The 13826-nt window shown below is 35.7% G+C and overlaps 1 protein-coding gene across 1 annotated transcript; it reads left to right on the top strand.

Annotated features, from left to right (window-relative positions):
• Positions 1-998: 998 nt before the first annotated feature.
• Positions 999-6064, top strand: LOC132615783 (probable WRKY transcription factor 50). Its single transcript, XM_060330376.1, has 3 exons — positions 999-1290; positions 1404-1556; positions 5535-6064. The coding sequence occupies exons 1-3, from the start codon at positions 1076-1078 to the stop codon at positions 5722-5724; spliced, it is 558 nt and encodes a 185-aa protein (XP_060186359.1). The 5' UTR covers positions 999-1075; the 3' UTR covers positions 5725-6064.
• Positions 6065-13826: the final 7762 nt, after the last annotated feature.

A 13826-nucleotide genomic window follows, 5' to 3' on the forward strand; every position in this document is an offset into this window, starting at 1 on the left:
CAGAGAGTTGTGAGGATTTGCCTTTCTCCAAAAGATTGGTAAATTTGCGAATTAATTATCCATTTGTCGTACGTCAATCTAATCGAAGAGAACTTTAATATCAAGAAAATGTTAAAATAAGACTACAAAAAGAGAGTTGCACACTCTTATCTTTTCTTAATCACCGCCAAAGAACTTCATAAATACCAAAAAAAATAAAAAATGAAAAGAAATCTAACAGTAAAAGGGAAAAAGTGAAAGTATTCTTCACCAAAATTATGTTTCCTCCTTTAGTGTCCCTTATTAATAATCTACGGATTTAACTTATGTGTATTATTAGAGTATAATATGTCATTAAGGTGTTCTAATTTGTAATAACAGTTTTGTTACTAAGATAAATATTTATTTGCCTGAATGTTCACACCAAACTAATGAAGTTTACTATAACCGAGTGATAAGTTTGTCGCTGCTAATAAATCAATTGAAATTATATAATCACTTAACCATGGTCTATGATAAATTTGTATGTAAAAGATATATTTCTTGCATTGGATAAACATCCGATAGGGGGTAAGATTCATTTTTTCTTAACCACAGGTTTCGTGTTCGAGCTTTAAGAAATGAATCATCTTTAACAGGGAGCACTTTACCCCTAAAATAAATTTTTTTGATAAGAATTTAAATTTAAATTAATCGAGCCCAACACGAACACCAAACTCCAAATAGGAAACTAGAAATAACAGAGAATTAAGTAAAACTTAGAGAGTATGTATATGTGGACAGAGGCATTACAAGACATAAAGTCTTCTCAAAATGCGACGACTCATTGAAGCTGATATCGTCATCAACATGACATCACTACAACCTACAAAATAGTGCCATGTGTCAACAAAAGCACCTTCCTTGTATCCTCCAAGAAAGAATCCATGAATGTGACACTAAAAATTAAAAGAAAATAAAGGGGAAAAAATAAAACTATAAAATAATAATAAAGAAATGGAAGCAGGAGCTACAAATAGAACCAAGTCTTGAAAAGTCATCATGTCAAGACCTTCTAACACTTCCATCACACATTTCCATCTTCTCCCTTTCAACAATGGAAAATTTTCCCTATAACTCAAACCCTAACCCTAATAATGGAGATATTTACAGCTCCAATTTCATCGATACACCGGAAAATTTCGAGTTATCCGATTATCTCTTGCCTGAAGATGGATCCGGTGATGATTTTTTGTCACAAAATGAATTTGTTCAAAGTGTTTCCAGCAATGGATCATATTCCAATAATCTCACTCCAACCACTCATAACATGCAAGTGCTATACATGAATATTCTTTACATAAGTTTTTACCTTTAATTTTGGTGATAAATTATGTGCATTTTATTGGTGAAATTAATTACTTTTATTTCCCTATTCTTAACAGAAAATGTACAAAAGGTGTAATAAAGAAGTACAACAAGGTGGATGCAAAGTCTAGGGTTGCATTTAGATTTAAATCAGAGAAGGAGGTGTTGGATGATGGATTTAAATGGAGGAAATATGGCAAGAAGATGGTCAAGAACAGTCCAAATCCAAGGTAAGAATAGTTATACTCTTGTCCATTATTTCCCACTTTCTACTTGTATTTTCATATCATGATCTATAACTTTCACTATGCATTCTCTCCTGTTAATTATAAGATCATCATTATTGCTATTGCATGCGCAAAGTGCCATAATAGACCTTATTGTTTCATTAATGTCACTACAATTGGTATAGACAGAATCACTGTTAAGTATAGTGGATTCACGTGATAAACATTACTGTACTTTTTTTTTTTTTATATATATATATATATATATATAGGTGTAGGTGCTCTTATTATAATGCGGCAGCCTTTTGATTTTGGTTACATATGCGTGACACATGCATTATCATTTACCTACAAGATCTCCAGAAACAGACAAAGTTAGCAATCTAACCTAGGAGTGATTAATAAATACCTAGATCAAACATTAATTACACAAATATATACAAATTAGTAAGAAACTAAGGGGTCATTTGGTAGCTGGTTAGAATTATGCAGGTATTAGTAATGTAGGTATTAGTAATGCAGGTATTAGTTATGTAGGGTTTAGTTATGTAGGTATTAGTTATGCGGGGTTTACTTATGCATGGTTTAGTTATGCAAATTATTTCTTTGAATGTAGGTTTGTTATATTAAAAGTTAATAAATATTACTCCCTCCGTTTCAATTTATGTGAACCCATTTGACTGGGCACGACATTTAAGAAAGAGTGAAGACTTTTGAAACTTGTGGTTCAAAATAAGTCTTGAATATTTGTGTGGCTGTAAATCACTTCATAAAGTGAATTTGTTTCCAAATTAAGAAAGAGGTCATTCATTTTGGCACGGACTAAAAAGGAAATAGGTTCACATAAATTGAAACAGAGGGAGTATATACTTTTTGAAATTAAAATATTTGTTTACAAATAAAATTAAAATATTATATAAGTTTTTACAAAATGTTAAAATATTATATAAAAATATTTGTTTAGAAAAGGAAAGTTTTTAAGTGGGAAGTGATGAGGGTAATATTGTCATTTCAACTTTTTATTCATGTATTAGTAATTCCATCTTCTACCCCGCATAAAATAATACATAGATTTCCTCATAACTTATACATGTATTAGTTATGCGGGTTTCTAAATTGCAAACCAAACGTCGTACTAATTTTATATATGAGTAACTTACTTCCTAACTGGCTACCAAACGCGGTATAAGTATGTATAAATTAATACATGAATAAGGTCTCTCCTTACTAGCTACCAAACGTTGTATTAGTTATGCAAAGAATAATACATGAATAAGTGGTCTCTTAACCAGCTACTGAACAACCCCTAAGTTCATATACATGGATTAAGCCATGTCAGATTGATGTGTAGATTTAGGTCTTCCTCTCTGTATTCCTCCTCAAAAATAAAAATAAAAATAGCAAGGTCAATGAAACAGCGCAAAAATACTCTCTTTTGTCATTCTCAAAAACATTGTGATGAAGAAGACAAAGATGTGTTAAGACCCTAGCTGTATATGAGGTAACCTGTGTTTCTCACACCATCTAAAAATGTTGCCTCATCCGTATCGGATATGCCAACATTGCACTACTGGATAATTCGAAACGCACCTGATGGTATTTTTGAAGAATCCAAACAACATATATAAAATGTAACATTACATACCTCCTATTATGTGCTTCTTTAGGTTACATTAATTTAACCTACACTCACGCGTATGATTATATATGTCAGCATACTCGTCATCCCTATAGCCAGGTGCGGATCTAGCCATAAGCCTATAGGTTTACGTAAATCCAGTATCTTTTGCTCAAACTCTGTATTTGAATTAATAGAATCACTAAATACAAATATTTAATTATAAATTCAGTTATTATTATATATTAACTTGAGAATATTGCAGTAGGAACCTGTAAACTTTAAATCTTGTATCTGCCTCTGCCTATTGCTAGAGCTTGTCTTGGTTGACCACCTTAACTAGCAATTGGTCCACTTGATTGGGACCTAAGGGGCTATTAGAAATACTTAGTAGAGCCTAAATGAGAAAAATACTTCCAATTTCAGCTCTTTACTTTCTTTTGGAATGAGAAACCTATAGTAATTATATAGTAAAACTAATTAAGTAAAAAGATTAGGTTAGTTCCAGTGAGTTTAGTCACACAGAGACAAGGATCAAGCTCAATCTTAATAGTAGCTTATATGTGAATTTGCAACAAAACGGTAAATCAGTTTATATAATTAATAGGAGCTAGCATCATTAAATAAAAGGGACAAGCTTCTCAGTAACTTTAATTAAGTAATAGAGCATTGAATGAAGAGGAGTTATATAACTAAGAAAATTTTGTGTAAAAAGAGTTGCCTTGTATACTTTATCATAGACATGCACAGTTAATTATAGGACAATGTCATATCACATACACTAGCCAAACTGATATTGATGAAGATTTATGATAAGGCCATATAAGTGATGAATGTGACCTTTTTTTTATAAAACAAATTTGGCTTGGAATTGCCAAAGTTGTTGCAAAATTATTATGGACAAGAGAGGGAATTAAAAAGGGAGAAACAAACAGAGAAGATAACGTTGTGCTTTTTGTTTCTGCTTGGAACCCACTATTAGAGGGAAACTTGAAGTCTTGACCATCAAATCACTTTATAACTTGTCCAACTAGATAGAAAGGAAATTTTGTGTGTGAACCTTAGACTAATTTATCTTCACATCTAATCTAATTAAGAGGTGTCCATATTTGCATGAAAGCACTATAGCAGAACTAATAATTTTAATAAGGGAATTTCAAAAAATGCAGCTACTTTTAATATTATTCTTGTTAGGTCCTTTGCTTGAGTAAGATTTTGCTGCATTTTCTTGTTGTGTCCACATAAAGGACGCTTGTGTCACTTTTATTAGCATGAACAAAAAAAGCAGATAACTAACAGTACCTTTCATCTTTCTTGGTGTTAACTGGCCTAGCTTTTTAGTTAAAGTTGCAAAAGTATATATGATTAACAAGAAGTTGATTCAATAGAAATTAAAGCCTTCCATATTATCTTCTTTTTTTCTTGTATGATATTGCATTATTGCCCAACCTACAAAACGACGTCTACTTCTACACCATATTGTTGATATTGACTAGCTAGCGTATAAATATTTTTCTACTCTAAGCTTTCATATGAACATTCTCTTGCCTTCTAATTCATCCTGAAATAAAAAAGAAAAAAAAAATCAAACAAACTCAGCTATCACATCAGTTAGTCCTGTTGCATAAGTTGGTTTGAAAATTTAAAATATCTAAAGAAACTTGGCCAGCTACATAAAAATGTTCACTTTTCCTTGTTAGAATGAAGTCGTCGTTATTCGTTGAATCTTATCAAACTGATGATTATCAATGGTATTCTTGAGAAATTAACTTTCTTTTACTTCCAAATATTATTACATATTTCACTCTTAAAGAGTTAAACTAATCTATCTTTGTTAAGTATTTTTCAAATGCTTGGATTTTCGAAATGCAAAAAGAATTAGTAGACCTGGTGTTTCTCGTGTAGTCTCTAAGTTTAATTTGTTGGAATTAGTCTATTTGATTTCAAAGGATGAAATTTGACGACAAAATTAATGTTCAAATTAGGAAAGTAAACCATCGGAACTTACACACTACAAATAAAAGGGTAATTTGTGGAGGTTAAAAGTTGTAATTCGTTGGGGTTTTAGCCTCCACTAATTTCTTGAGGAGGCTAAAACTCCCACGAATTGCAACTTTCAGCCTCCGCAAATTACCCATTTTTTTGTAGTGACAGTCTAGTAAATATCGATAAGAGTCAGCAGAATAAATATGAGTTTAGTTCTCAGTACTGCTTGCTCTCCTCCTACTCTTTAATTTCCTAATCCTCTGTGTAGTAGAATCTTTTTTATTGTTTAGAAAAAAAATATTGGACGGTACAATATTATCATTGTATATTATAAGTTGAGTTGATTATGACAAATGGGGACGTGACAATATGAACAGGCATTACTACAAATGCTCAAGTGGAGGATGTAATGTGAAGAAGAGAGTAGAAAGGGACAATGCAGACTCAAGTTATGTCATCACTACTTATGTAGGAATTCACAATCATGAAAGCCCTTTTCTTCTTAACTACACACAATTCCCTCCCAACAATATTCCCACTCATGGCCTTCATAACCTTCACCTCTAGAACTTCTTTTTATTTTATTATTTTGGTTATCCCTTTTTAATATTTTGGATTTTTTCTTTTTCTTTATAAGAAGTTTGTAATTAGATTGGTCCAAACATTTGGTATTGGGCCAGAGAAAGATATGAGTGTGGCCCTTCATGACATTGGATGATTTACAAGAATGACCTTGGAGGTGGACGGTTTTGAACTTTTGACCTCGCTTGTCCCATGGGCAAAATTTCAAGTTAAACGATGTTTTACTTTTGAGTTTTGACCTTGAAAATTTACTCATGGGTCAAGCAGGGGTCAAAAGTTCAAGACCACTCATTTTTAAGGTCATTAGATATAATTTCCTGCAGTCTTTCCTTTTGGCCCAATATTTTTAATTTTATGATACTGTTTAGAACTCCGGTCTTTGGTTTACTTGATGGAGGACCATATTTGTACAAGAGATAATTAGATATTGATAGAGCAAATTTGTTGTTACATTTAGGGTAAATTTGTGTGTACAACTATGCTCGTTTTGAGGAACCATATACTTTTTTTTTTCCGTTTAAAAATGTTAAGTAAAAAGGAGTCCGGAACCTAAATGACCCACAAAAAAACCAAATGAACAAAATAGCCAAAAAAAAAGTTATCATACTAACTTTAACGCAGGAATTTCCTGTGTTAAAGGAGTTAACCGTAACAGCACGGTCAATGCGGTTCTTAAAAGAAGCCCTATCAAAGGTTTTTTTTAATGTAATTGCAGTGAACGTGGATGCTTACGACATAATTCTTCTTACGTTATGCTCTATAACCTCTTATCGATCATCTAGAAACTATCAACATTATGTCCATCTTAGGCAGTGAGTGACCTATAATTCCTTTAGCCTACTTGCAACTTATCAATATAAGCCCATTTGAGGGAGAGGCTCTAATCCCACAATGACAACTTGTGACTTGACCTTGGGAGTAATACGCTCGAATGATAAATCGGATCATGAACATAACGTATTTCCTCATTTAGCTTACGGAGTTTATGACATGGAGTTAATATATTTCCAGAAACTCTAGAACTCTTCAACGATGCCTCTTGAACCTTATACGTATAACTTAACTTCAATAAACCTTATGACTCGCCAACGATAGGCCAAAACTAGTCATTTGATTCATGTTACCTTCAGATCTACTAACTACCACCATAAACTAGCCATACAACTCGTTCTACATATCCTTCTATTCCCCATTTACGCTCTTTAGGAGCTATCAACATAGTTCACCTTAAATAATCCCTCTATATCCAATTCTGATCATATAGAACTATCGATATCATTTATCTTAGCTAATGTCCTACAATACCCTTAATCATACTTGAGAAACTATCAACATTATTCTACCTAATCACATTGACATAACTTGTCTTAAGGAACGCTGTACGACCCAACAATGTAACCTGAATATCATCAATCATAATTCATCTTACACTATACTCTGTAACCTCTTAACCATCACATGAACACTAGCTATAGGGTGGCTTTCTTCGTAGCTAACAACCTACTTTCCCATTAATACAACTCATAGCTAACATCATGCTTTACCTCATAATCTATAATCTATAATTAATCAACAATCTCATGTAAGTTAACCATACAATTAATCTTAAGTAGCATTTCGTTATCATTTTATGATCCTTAAAAGCTGCCACATGACTGTTTTATTTAACTCTCTATACTTCAACAATAACTAAGTATAACTACCACTATCCATTCATCTTAGGTACGTTCTACAACCCTTTTTATTGACACACTAAGAACTTTCAACACCCCTGATCCTAAACGTGTTCTATGCCCCTTCTTGGACAATGTCTTAGAAATTCAACTTTGCGAGGGAACCATTTGAATGGAGTACTGATATCGAAACATATGACATATCCTTATTCAGCTTATGAGATGTGTAACGTGGAAACGATACACTTTCTTTTTGTAACTCTAGACTTTATAATAGATTTAAGGGAACCATAATGGGATTCCCAAGCTATTAATATCATCCCACCTAAGGGAAAACTCTATTCCCATTATGATAACTCGGAACTCGACTTCTAAGATAAATACGCTTGAGTGACAACTGATTATGGACGTATAACATTTCTTAAGAAACTCATAAGACTTATAACATGGAATCAATACACTTATACGCTCTAGACTTCATGGTTCATATAAGCAAAAATAACACACGTCGTGCCGTAGTGGCGGGTCAAGAAATACCTTACGTACCTTTACGCCGAGCTTCTCATTATACTGTCGGAACAGCCTCCTCAATGTCTTAATGTACAAGAAGCAATAGTGGTACTAACGTCAAGCTATGAATAACACATCAACAACTCATCGAGCGACAAGCTCGTTCTATAATTAATTGGACAGAATCTCCCCTGTCCCCTTTACTTCCACAAGTTCATAACAACATCAACAACATGCAAACACCATTAATCTACACGCCCAACACATCAACATACAAACCTGCCCCTAAACAACATGCTACAACTATACCAACCATATTACTAAGCAATCAAGAAGCGACAAGCTTATTCTACAAATATTCCCACGATGATTATCTTACCTTGCTATCTCAACCTTGAAACTCCTATAATTGCTATCCTTTAGAGCTCCTTCCAACCAATATAACATGGACTGATTGTAGAGAGAAACTCCTGGAAAGTCAAAGGATAAGAGTTCACTTCAAATACTTGAGCTATGGAGAGGAGTAGAGGGATTTTCCTTTGCTGTTTTGAACTATAAGCTATAAGACAAGGAAAGAAAGAGAATCCATGGCTACTTTGCTTGGGCAGAATGTTGAGAGAAAGAGAAGGGAGAGAAACATAGGCTGGTGATTATTTTGGAGAGAAGAGATAAAATGATAATTTTCACAAGGGATCACGCATATATATTTGGCCCTTAAATGGACCTGGGCAGATGGGCTTGGATCTGCCCCATCTCACCTATTTCTTGTCTTATTTTTGGGCCGCTCATTCCTAAGTAGGTGATCCACCTATTTACTCATTGAACAAAATCTAGTCCTCTCCTTTATTAAGTAGGTGATGTACCTACTTGTCACTTACTTAGGCTGGAAGGTTGTTGATTTCCTCTAGACACGTCTATTGTCCTCATTTAATGAGTAGAACGTGAAATAAGTAGGACGGGAAATAAGTAGGTCAAGTAGGTAGGACATGTAAAGAAATAGTTTGAGCAAGTAGCTCGAGTAAGTAGGACAGGTAACTAGTAGCTCAAGCACGTAGGACTTCTAAGAAAGTAGGTGAAATATATAGGTGAATCTAGTAGGTCTCTGCCTCTGCCACAACCTCTCTCTCGGCCTCCACCTCGTGCTCCGACCCTAGCAGCGGGCGCAGGCACCTCATCCTTCGCAATAGTCGCACGTGTACTCACCATCTGTGAGAATAGAAGTGAAGTCAAATAAGAATTTGAACCTTTTAGATACCAATTTGAATAAAGTAGCACGAAAGGAATGAAAGAGTTAGAATTTTTCTAAATGTCCTATTGCCTCTCGCAAATAAGTATGGAGCTCATTGTACCGATCCGCAAGACTCTTCTAGACATTGCTTTTGAACTTGTAAGATCCGTAATCTAAGGCTCTGATACCAACTTTGTCATGACTCAACTCGTGAATCATGCGGGCACCCACACTAACCCCCTTGGTGGGCGAACCGTTCCCTTATAACAAACCATTAAATCAAATGCGAAATTAAACACAGACAAACACTAAGTCACAATAGATAATAAATAATAAGTAAGTGCGGAATAATAAGTACTACAACCCAAGGATCTAGTCTGAAATCTAGTACAAGAACTTCTGATTAATACATGGTCTGAATAGAGTACTATAAGCCACAAGGGGTAGAATTACTGTCTCATGATTAAAGAAAAGACAAGTATGCAAGGAGGAGTCTTCGGGATGTGGATCCATCCAAATGCTCACCCTGGAAACTCTGGCATGTAGGCCTTAGGATCACTCGCGAAGCTGAGAGGTAGAATCAACGATGAACTCTGCACTCAAGGAAAAGGTGCAGCAAGAGTAGTATCAGTAAAACACTAGTACTGGTAAGCATCATAGGCCGACAATAATTAGTTTACCTATATAAAAGAAAGCAACTAACAGGTAGACAGATAAGCAATCAGGTACGATCCATGAACAGTCTCAAGTGTAAGTTCAATCAAAGTACAAAATCAGTCAAATGCAGAAGATGCCATGTACACAGTCAAGATAAATGAGTGAATGTATATGCAATGCAATGCACCAGCCAACCTTCCAATCCGTACTCATATGCTAAGGGCAATGCCTGAAAGTCATGACCCATGGGGGACCCACAAAGTCCATGTACCCCTCATCTCGATTAAAAACCTCAGGCAACAAGCACTCTCTCGCTCCGGTAAATGACCTCGGATCACGAGTACTCATTCCATTCCGATAACAACCTCGGATCACTGACTCTTATTTCTCTTTTATGCTCTCCTGCAGAGACCTCAGAGGCTACACTCTCTCCCTTATCATCATATCAAATCAAAGTTCATATCTTATCATCATATGAAATATGCCATGCATGATATCAACATCAACAATAATCATACCAAAATCTCTTCAGTTACTTGTCATAAAACACACAACACCATTTCAAGCCATTTTCAATATCCTTCCTTTTTCTGATGATAAGTAAGATGTCAAGAGAGAGATGAATGCAAACACAATCACGAATATAGCAGAAATGGCGAGAAGCCCACATAACAACTGACGAAACCAACTTAATTGGATTTTACCTCCACGCCATCCCTGTAGTCCTATCATGCATTCCCCTATCAATAACTTACTTCTACATATTCTTCACTAATCAAAGTCTAACCATAAGGTAAACCATAATCTACCTCAGTGCCGAGTAGGTGCCACGAATTATCCAACTCGAGCCTTCCTTTACGAATAGCTTCCGAACGGTCGAAGTCTAATCAAGAATTTAATCTACATTAGAATTTGAGATTAACGATACCTATATTTCTATAATACTATTCAAAGTCGAAAATGACTTTTTAAAAAGGAAGCTCGATCCCATAAGGGAAAAAATAGAAATTCAAGTTGGAAAAGGTTAACCCAAAGCTTAGGATGTCCAAACACTAATTATCAACACAATCCAGTCCCAATTTAGCATCAATTGCATCAGTAATTGAAAACTTCAATTTCCAATACTAAGATTCTTGAGATAAATGGAAGATTCAAGCTTAGGGACTAATTATCCATTGATTAAATGATTAGAAACCAATAAATTTCCCAACAAAACTCATTTTGATTGAATAAGATTCATAAAAACATCTTAGGATTTATGACCCAATTTCCCTAACTAGTTCATGAAAAACTTTCACAGATTCCTTTACTTAAACATAATAAAATCACAAATAGCGATATAGAACTTACCCAAAGAAGATTTACCCAAAAGCTTCACAAATTCGCCCCAAAATCTCCTCTACGTTTTAATTTGGTAAATGAAAAAAAATGGCTCGAGTTGGGGATTTTAAGACTCCGGAGACAGTGATTTTTGCAACTGTGAAACCCGTGCCTACATACGCGATCTCGCATCTGTGGGGAAATGTCCGCAGATGCAGATTCATTAAACAAGTCAGCATCTCGCAGATGCTGGACAACTTCCGCATAAGCGGTCCCGCGCCTGCGGAAAAGACTCTGCAGGTGCGGAATTGCTAGATAAGTCAAACCCTGGCATCTACGGACTAAGCCTCGCTAAGGTGGGCCCACAGATGCTACCAAACCATAGGAGAAGCGGCGCACCAGAAACCAACAAAAATATGGTTTTCACTAAGTTTAACCCAAAACTCAGGATTCATCTGAGACCTCCCGGATACAAATCAAACATGCATACCAATGTAACAACAGGCTACAAACTCATCTGTGCCCTCGAAACTCCCAACAGAGGTAATCTTGACTCGGCCAACCCCCAAAATCCCAAAGACAAGTTTCCAACCATGGGACAAAAATTCCCTCGAGTGCCTCGGAAACCGAACCAACCACCCCACCAAGTTACAAATGACTCTCCGGACCTTATGGAATTGATGAAATTCCCAAAAAGGTTCGTTTACCTAAAAGTCAACTATTGGCCAAAGATTTTTCACTTTAAGCCTCTAATTTCCTCAATTTTGACTAGGACTCGCTCAACTACCTCGGGAAGCGATCCACCCATTACCACAAGTTAAAATGCTCTAACGAAGATAGAGGAAGGGTCAACAGGGGTATAAGGATCAAAATGCCTAAACGACCAAATGAGTCGTTAGAAGATATCTACAATTTTAGTGATAAAAGAATAGAAAATAAAATAATTCAAGTAATAATGTAAAATTAAACAATTTTTGCCGTCCGCCCATCATATGATCATGTTGATCCATGATTGGAAGAATAATGTGGTGCGTATCCATATCACACTTAAATATATTACTTGGAGTAGAGCAAAAAATTCACCGATATCACTACTATCGCCAATAGACGCTCAGCATAGACATCGGTGGAGGAACTCCAAAACAGCACCGCCCTAGCTGTAGTCTCCCAAGCGGTCCAGATCGTCCAAAAACTTCAAATACCGTAAGCTCACGTAGGAACCCGATGTGTTCGGAACAGGATTCCCCCGAATATGACTAGCAAATAGAGAGGGGCATGACGATCAATAATCTCCTGCTCAGTGCCATCCTGAATAGGGTCAAAGTAACGCAAATGATCGCAGAGGGAATGTACAAGCACTCGACTTTATCCAGAGATATGACCGCCCACAGGCACGAAGTCAGTGAGCCTAGTCAACTCCGCCCGCCATGTCGCATCCTGAGGCTTAGCCTGATCGTATAATGGGGATCCATCTACCCATAATCCAAAAATGACCTCCAACTCCTGAAGGGTGATCATGGCCTCACCAGTGTGGAGATGAAATGTGTGTGTCTCTGGCCTTCACAACTCAACCATAGCCATCACAAGAGCCCAACCTTGTTGTACCCGACCAACAGAGACGCAACGATAAATACCACCCCAATGCTGTATCTCTAAGACGCGGGGCTGTGGGGGCGGATCATGTAAAAGAGTCCACGCCATGTCCATCCTACGGGATGGATCAACGCCCCCATATGTATCCGCGAAATCGATAATCGCTTGGACCTATGATTATCCTGTAGACTAAGTACTTATCTATTGATGGGCCCCGGGTGAACGTTGGGACCCTTTGAGGTGTTGTATATGTACAGATAATGTTTAAATTATTCGTTATTCTTGATATTAACGGGAAATTATGTTAACTAAATAATCCGTTAACGAGAAATTATGTTAACTAACTAATCCTTTATAGAGAAATTAAATTAACCAACTAATCCTTTATAGGGAAAGTATATTAATGATGTTCAATCCTAAACTAAGGAATTAGTTTATCGTTCGTTATTCATTTTATGATAAGTTTGAAGTTTATCTTTTATAGGGAAATTATATTAACTAATCAATCCTTTATAGGAAAATTTATTAATGATGCTTGATAAGTGGTGATTTTCACCACATTATTACTACCTTTTACTATAGTTTTTGAGTTCAGAAGTGATCAATTAAGCTAAGGATTCTAATGAAATATGGTTGACTTCAGGAAATTGACGTAATCCAATTGATTTGTGCAAATTAGTTGATTAGAGTGAAGATTCAAGTTGATTGCGGAAGATTGAAGGAAGTGCAAAACATAGGAGTTCATTGTGGACCACAATCTCTGATTATGGAGCACAATCGCAATTGTTACCGCAATATGGTCCACCTGCTAGTCCGCAATGAAAACTCCAGAGAGTTGGTTTTTTGCTTGTTTCATCAGCATTGTGGAGCACAATGTCCTAGTGGTGGAGCACAATCACCGCACAATTCTCCAATTGTGGAGCACAATGTATTCTGAGGGGGTATTTTTGGCATTTCTTTCTAGTGACTTTAAAAACGATTTTAGGGCTTTTTACGTTATGCTACACACTAGATAGCAGCTGCTCGATTATCTTAGCTATTTTTAGCCATTTTCAAGTTTTCTCAAGGAAGAATCACTTAGAGTTTGTAATTTTATTTCCAACTTT

This window comes from Lycium barbarum, chromosome 10, assembly GCF_019175385.1.
Source record: "Lycium barbarum isolate Lr01 chromosome 10, ASM1917538v2, whole genome shotgun sequence".
NCBI lineage: Eukaryota > Viridiplantae > Streptophyta > Magnoliopsida > Solanales > Solanaceae > Lycium > Lycium barbarum.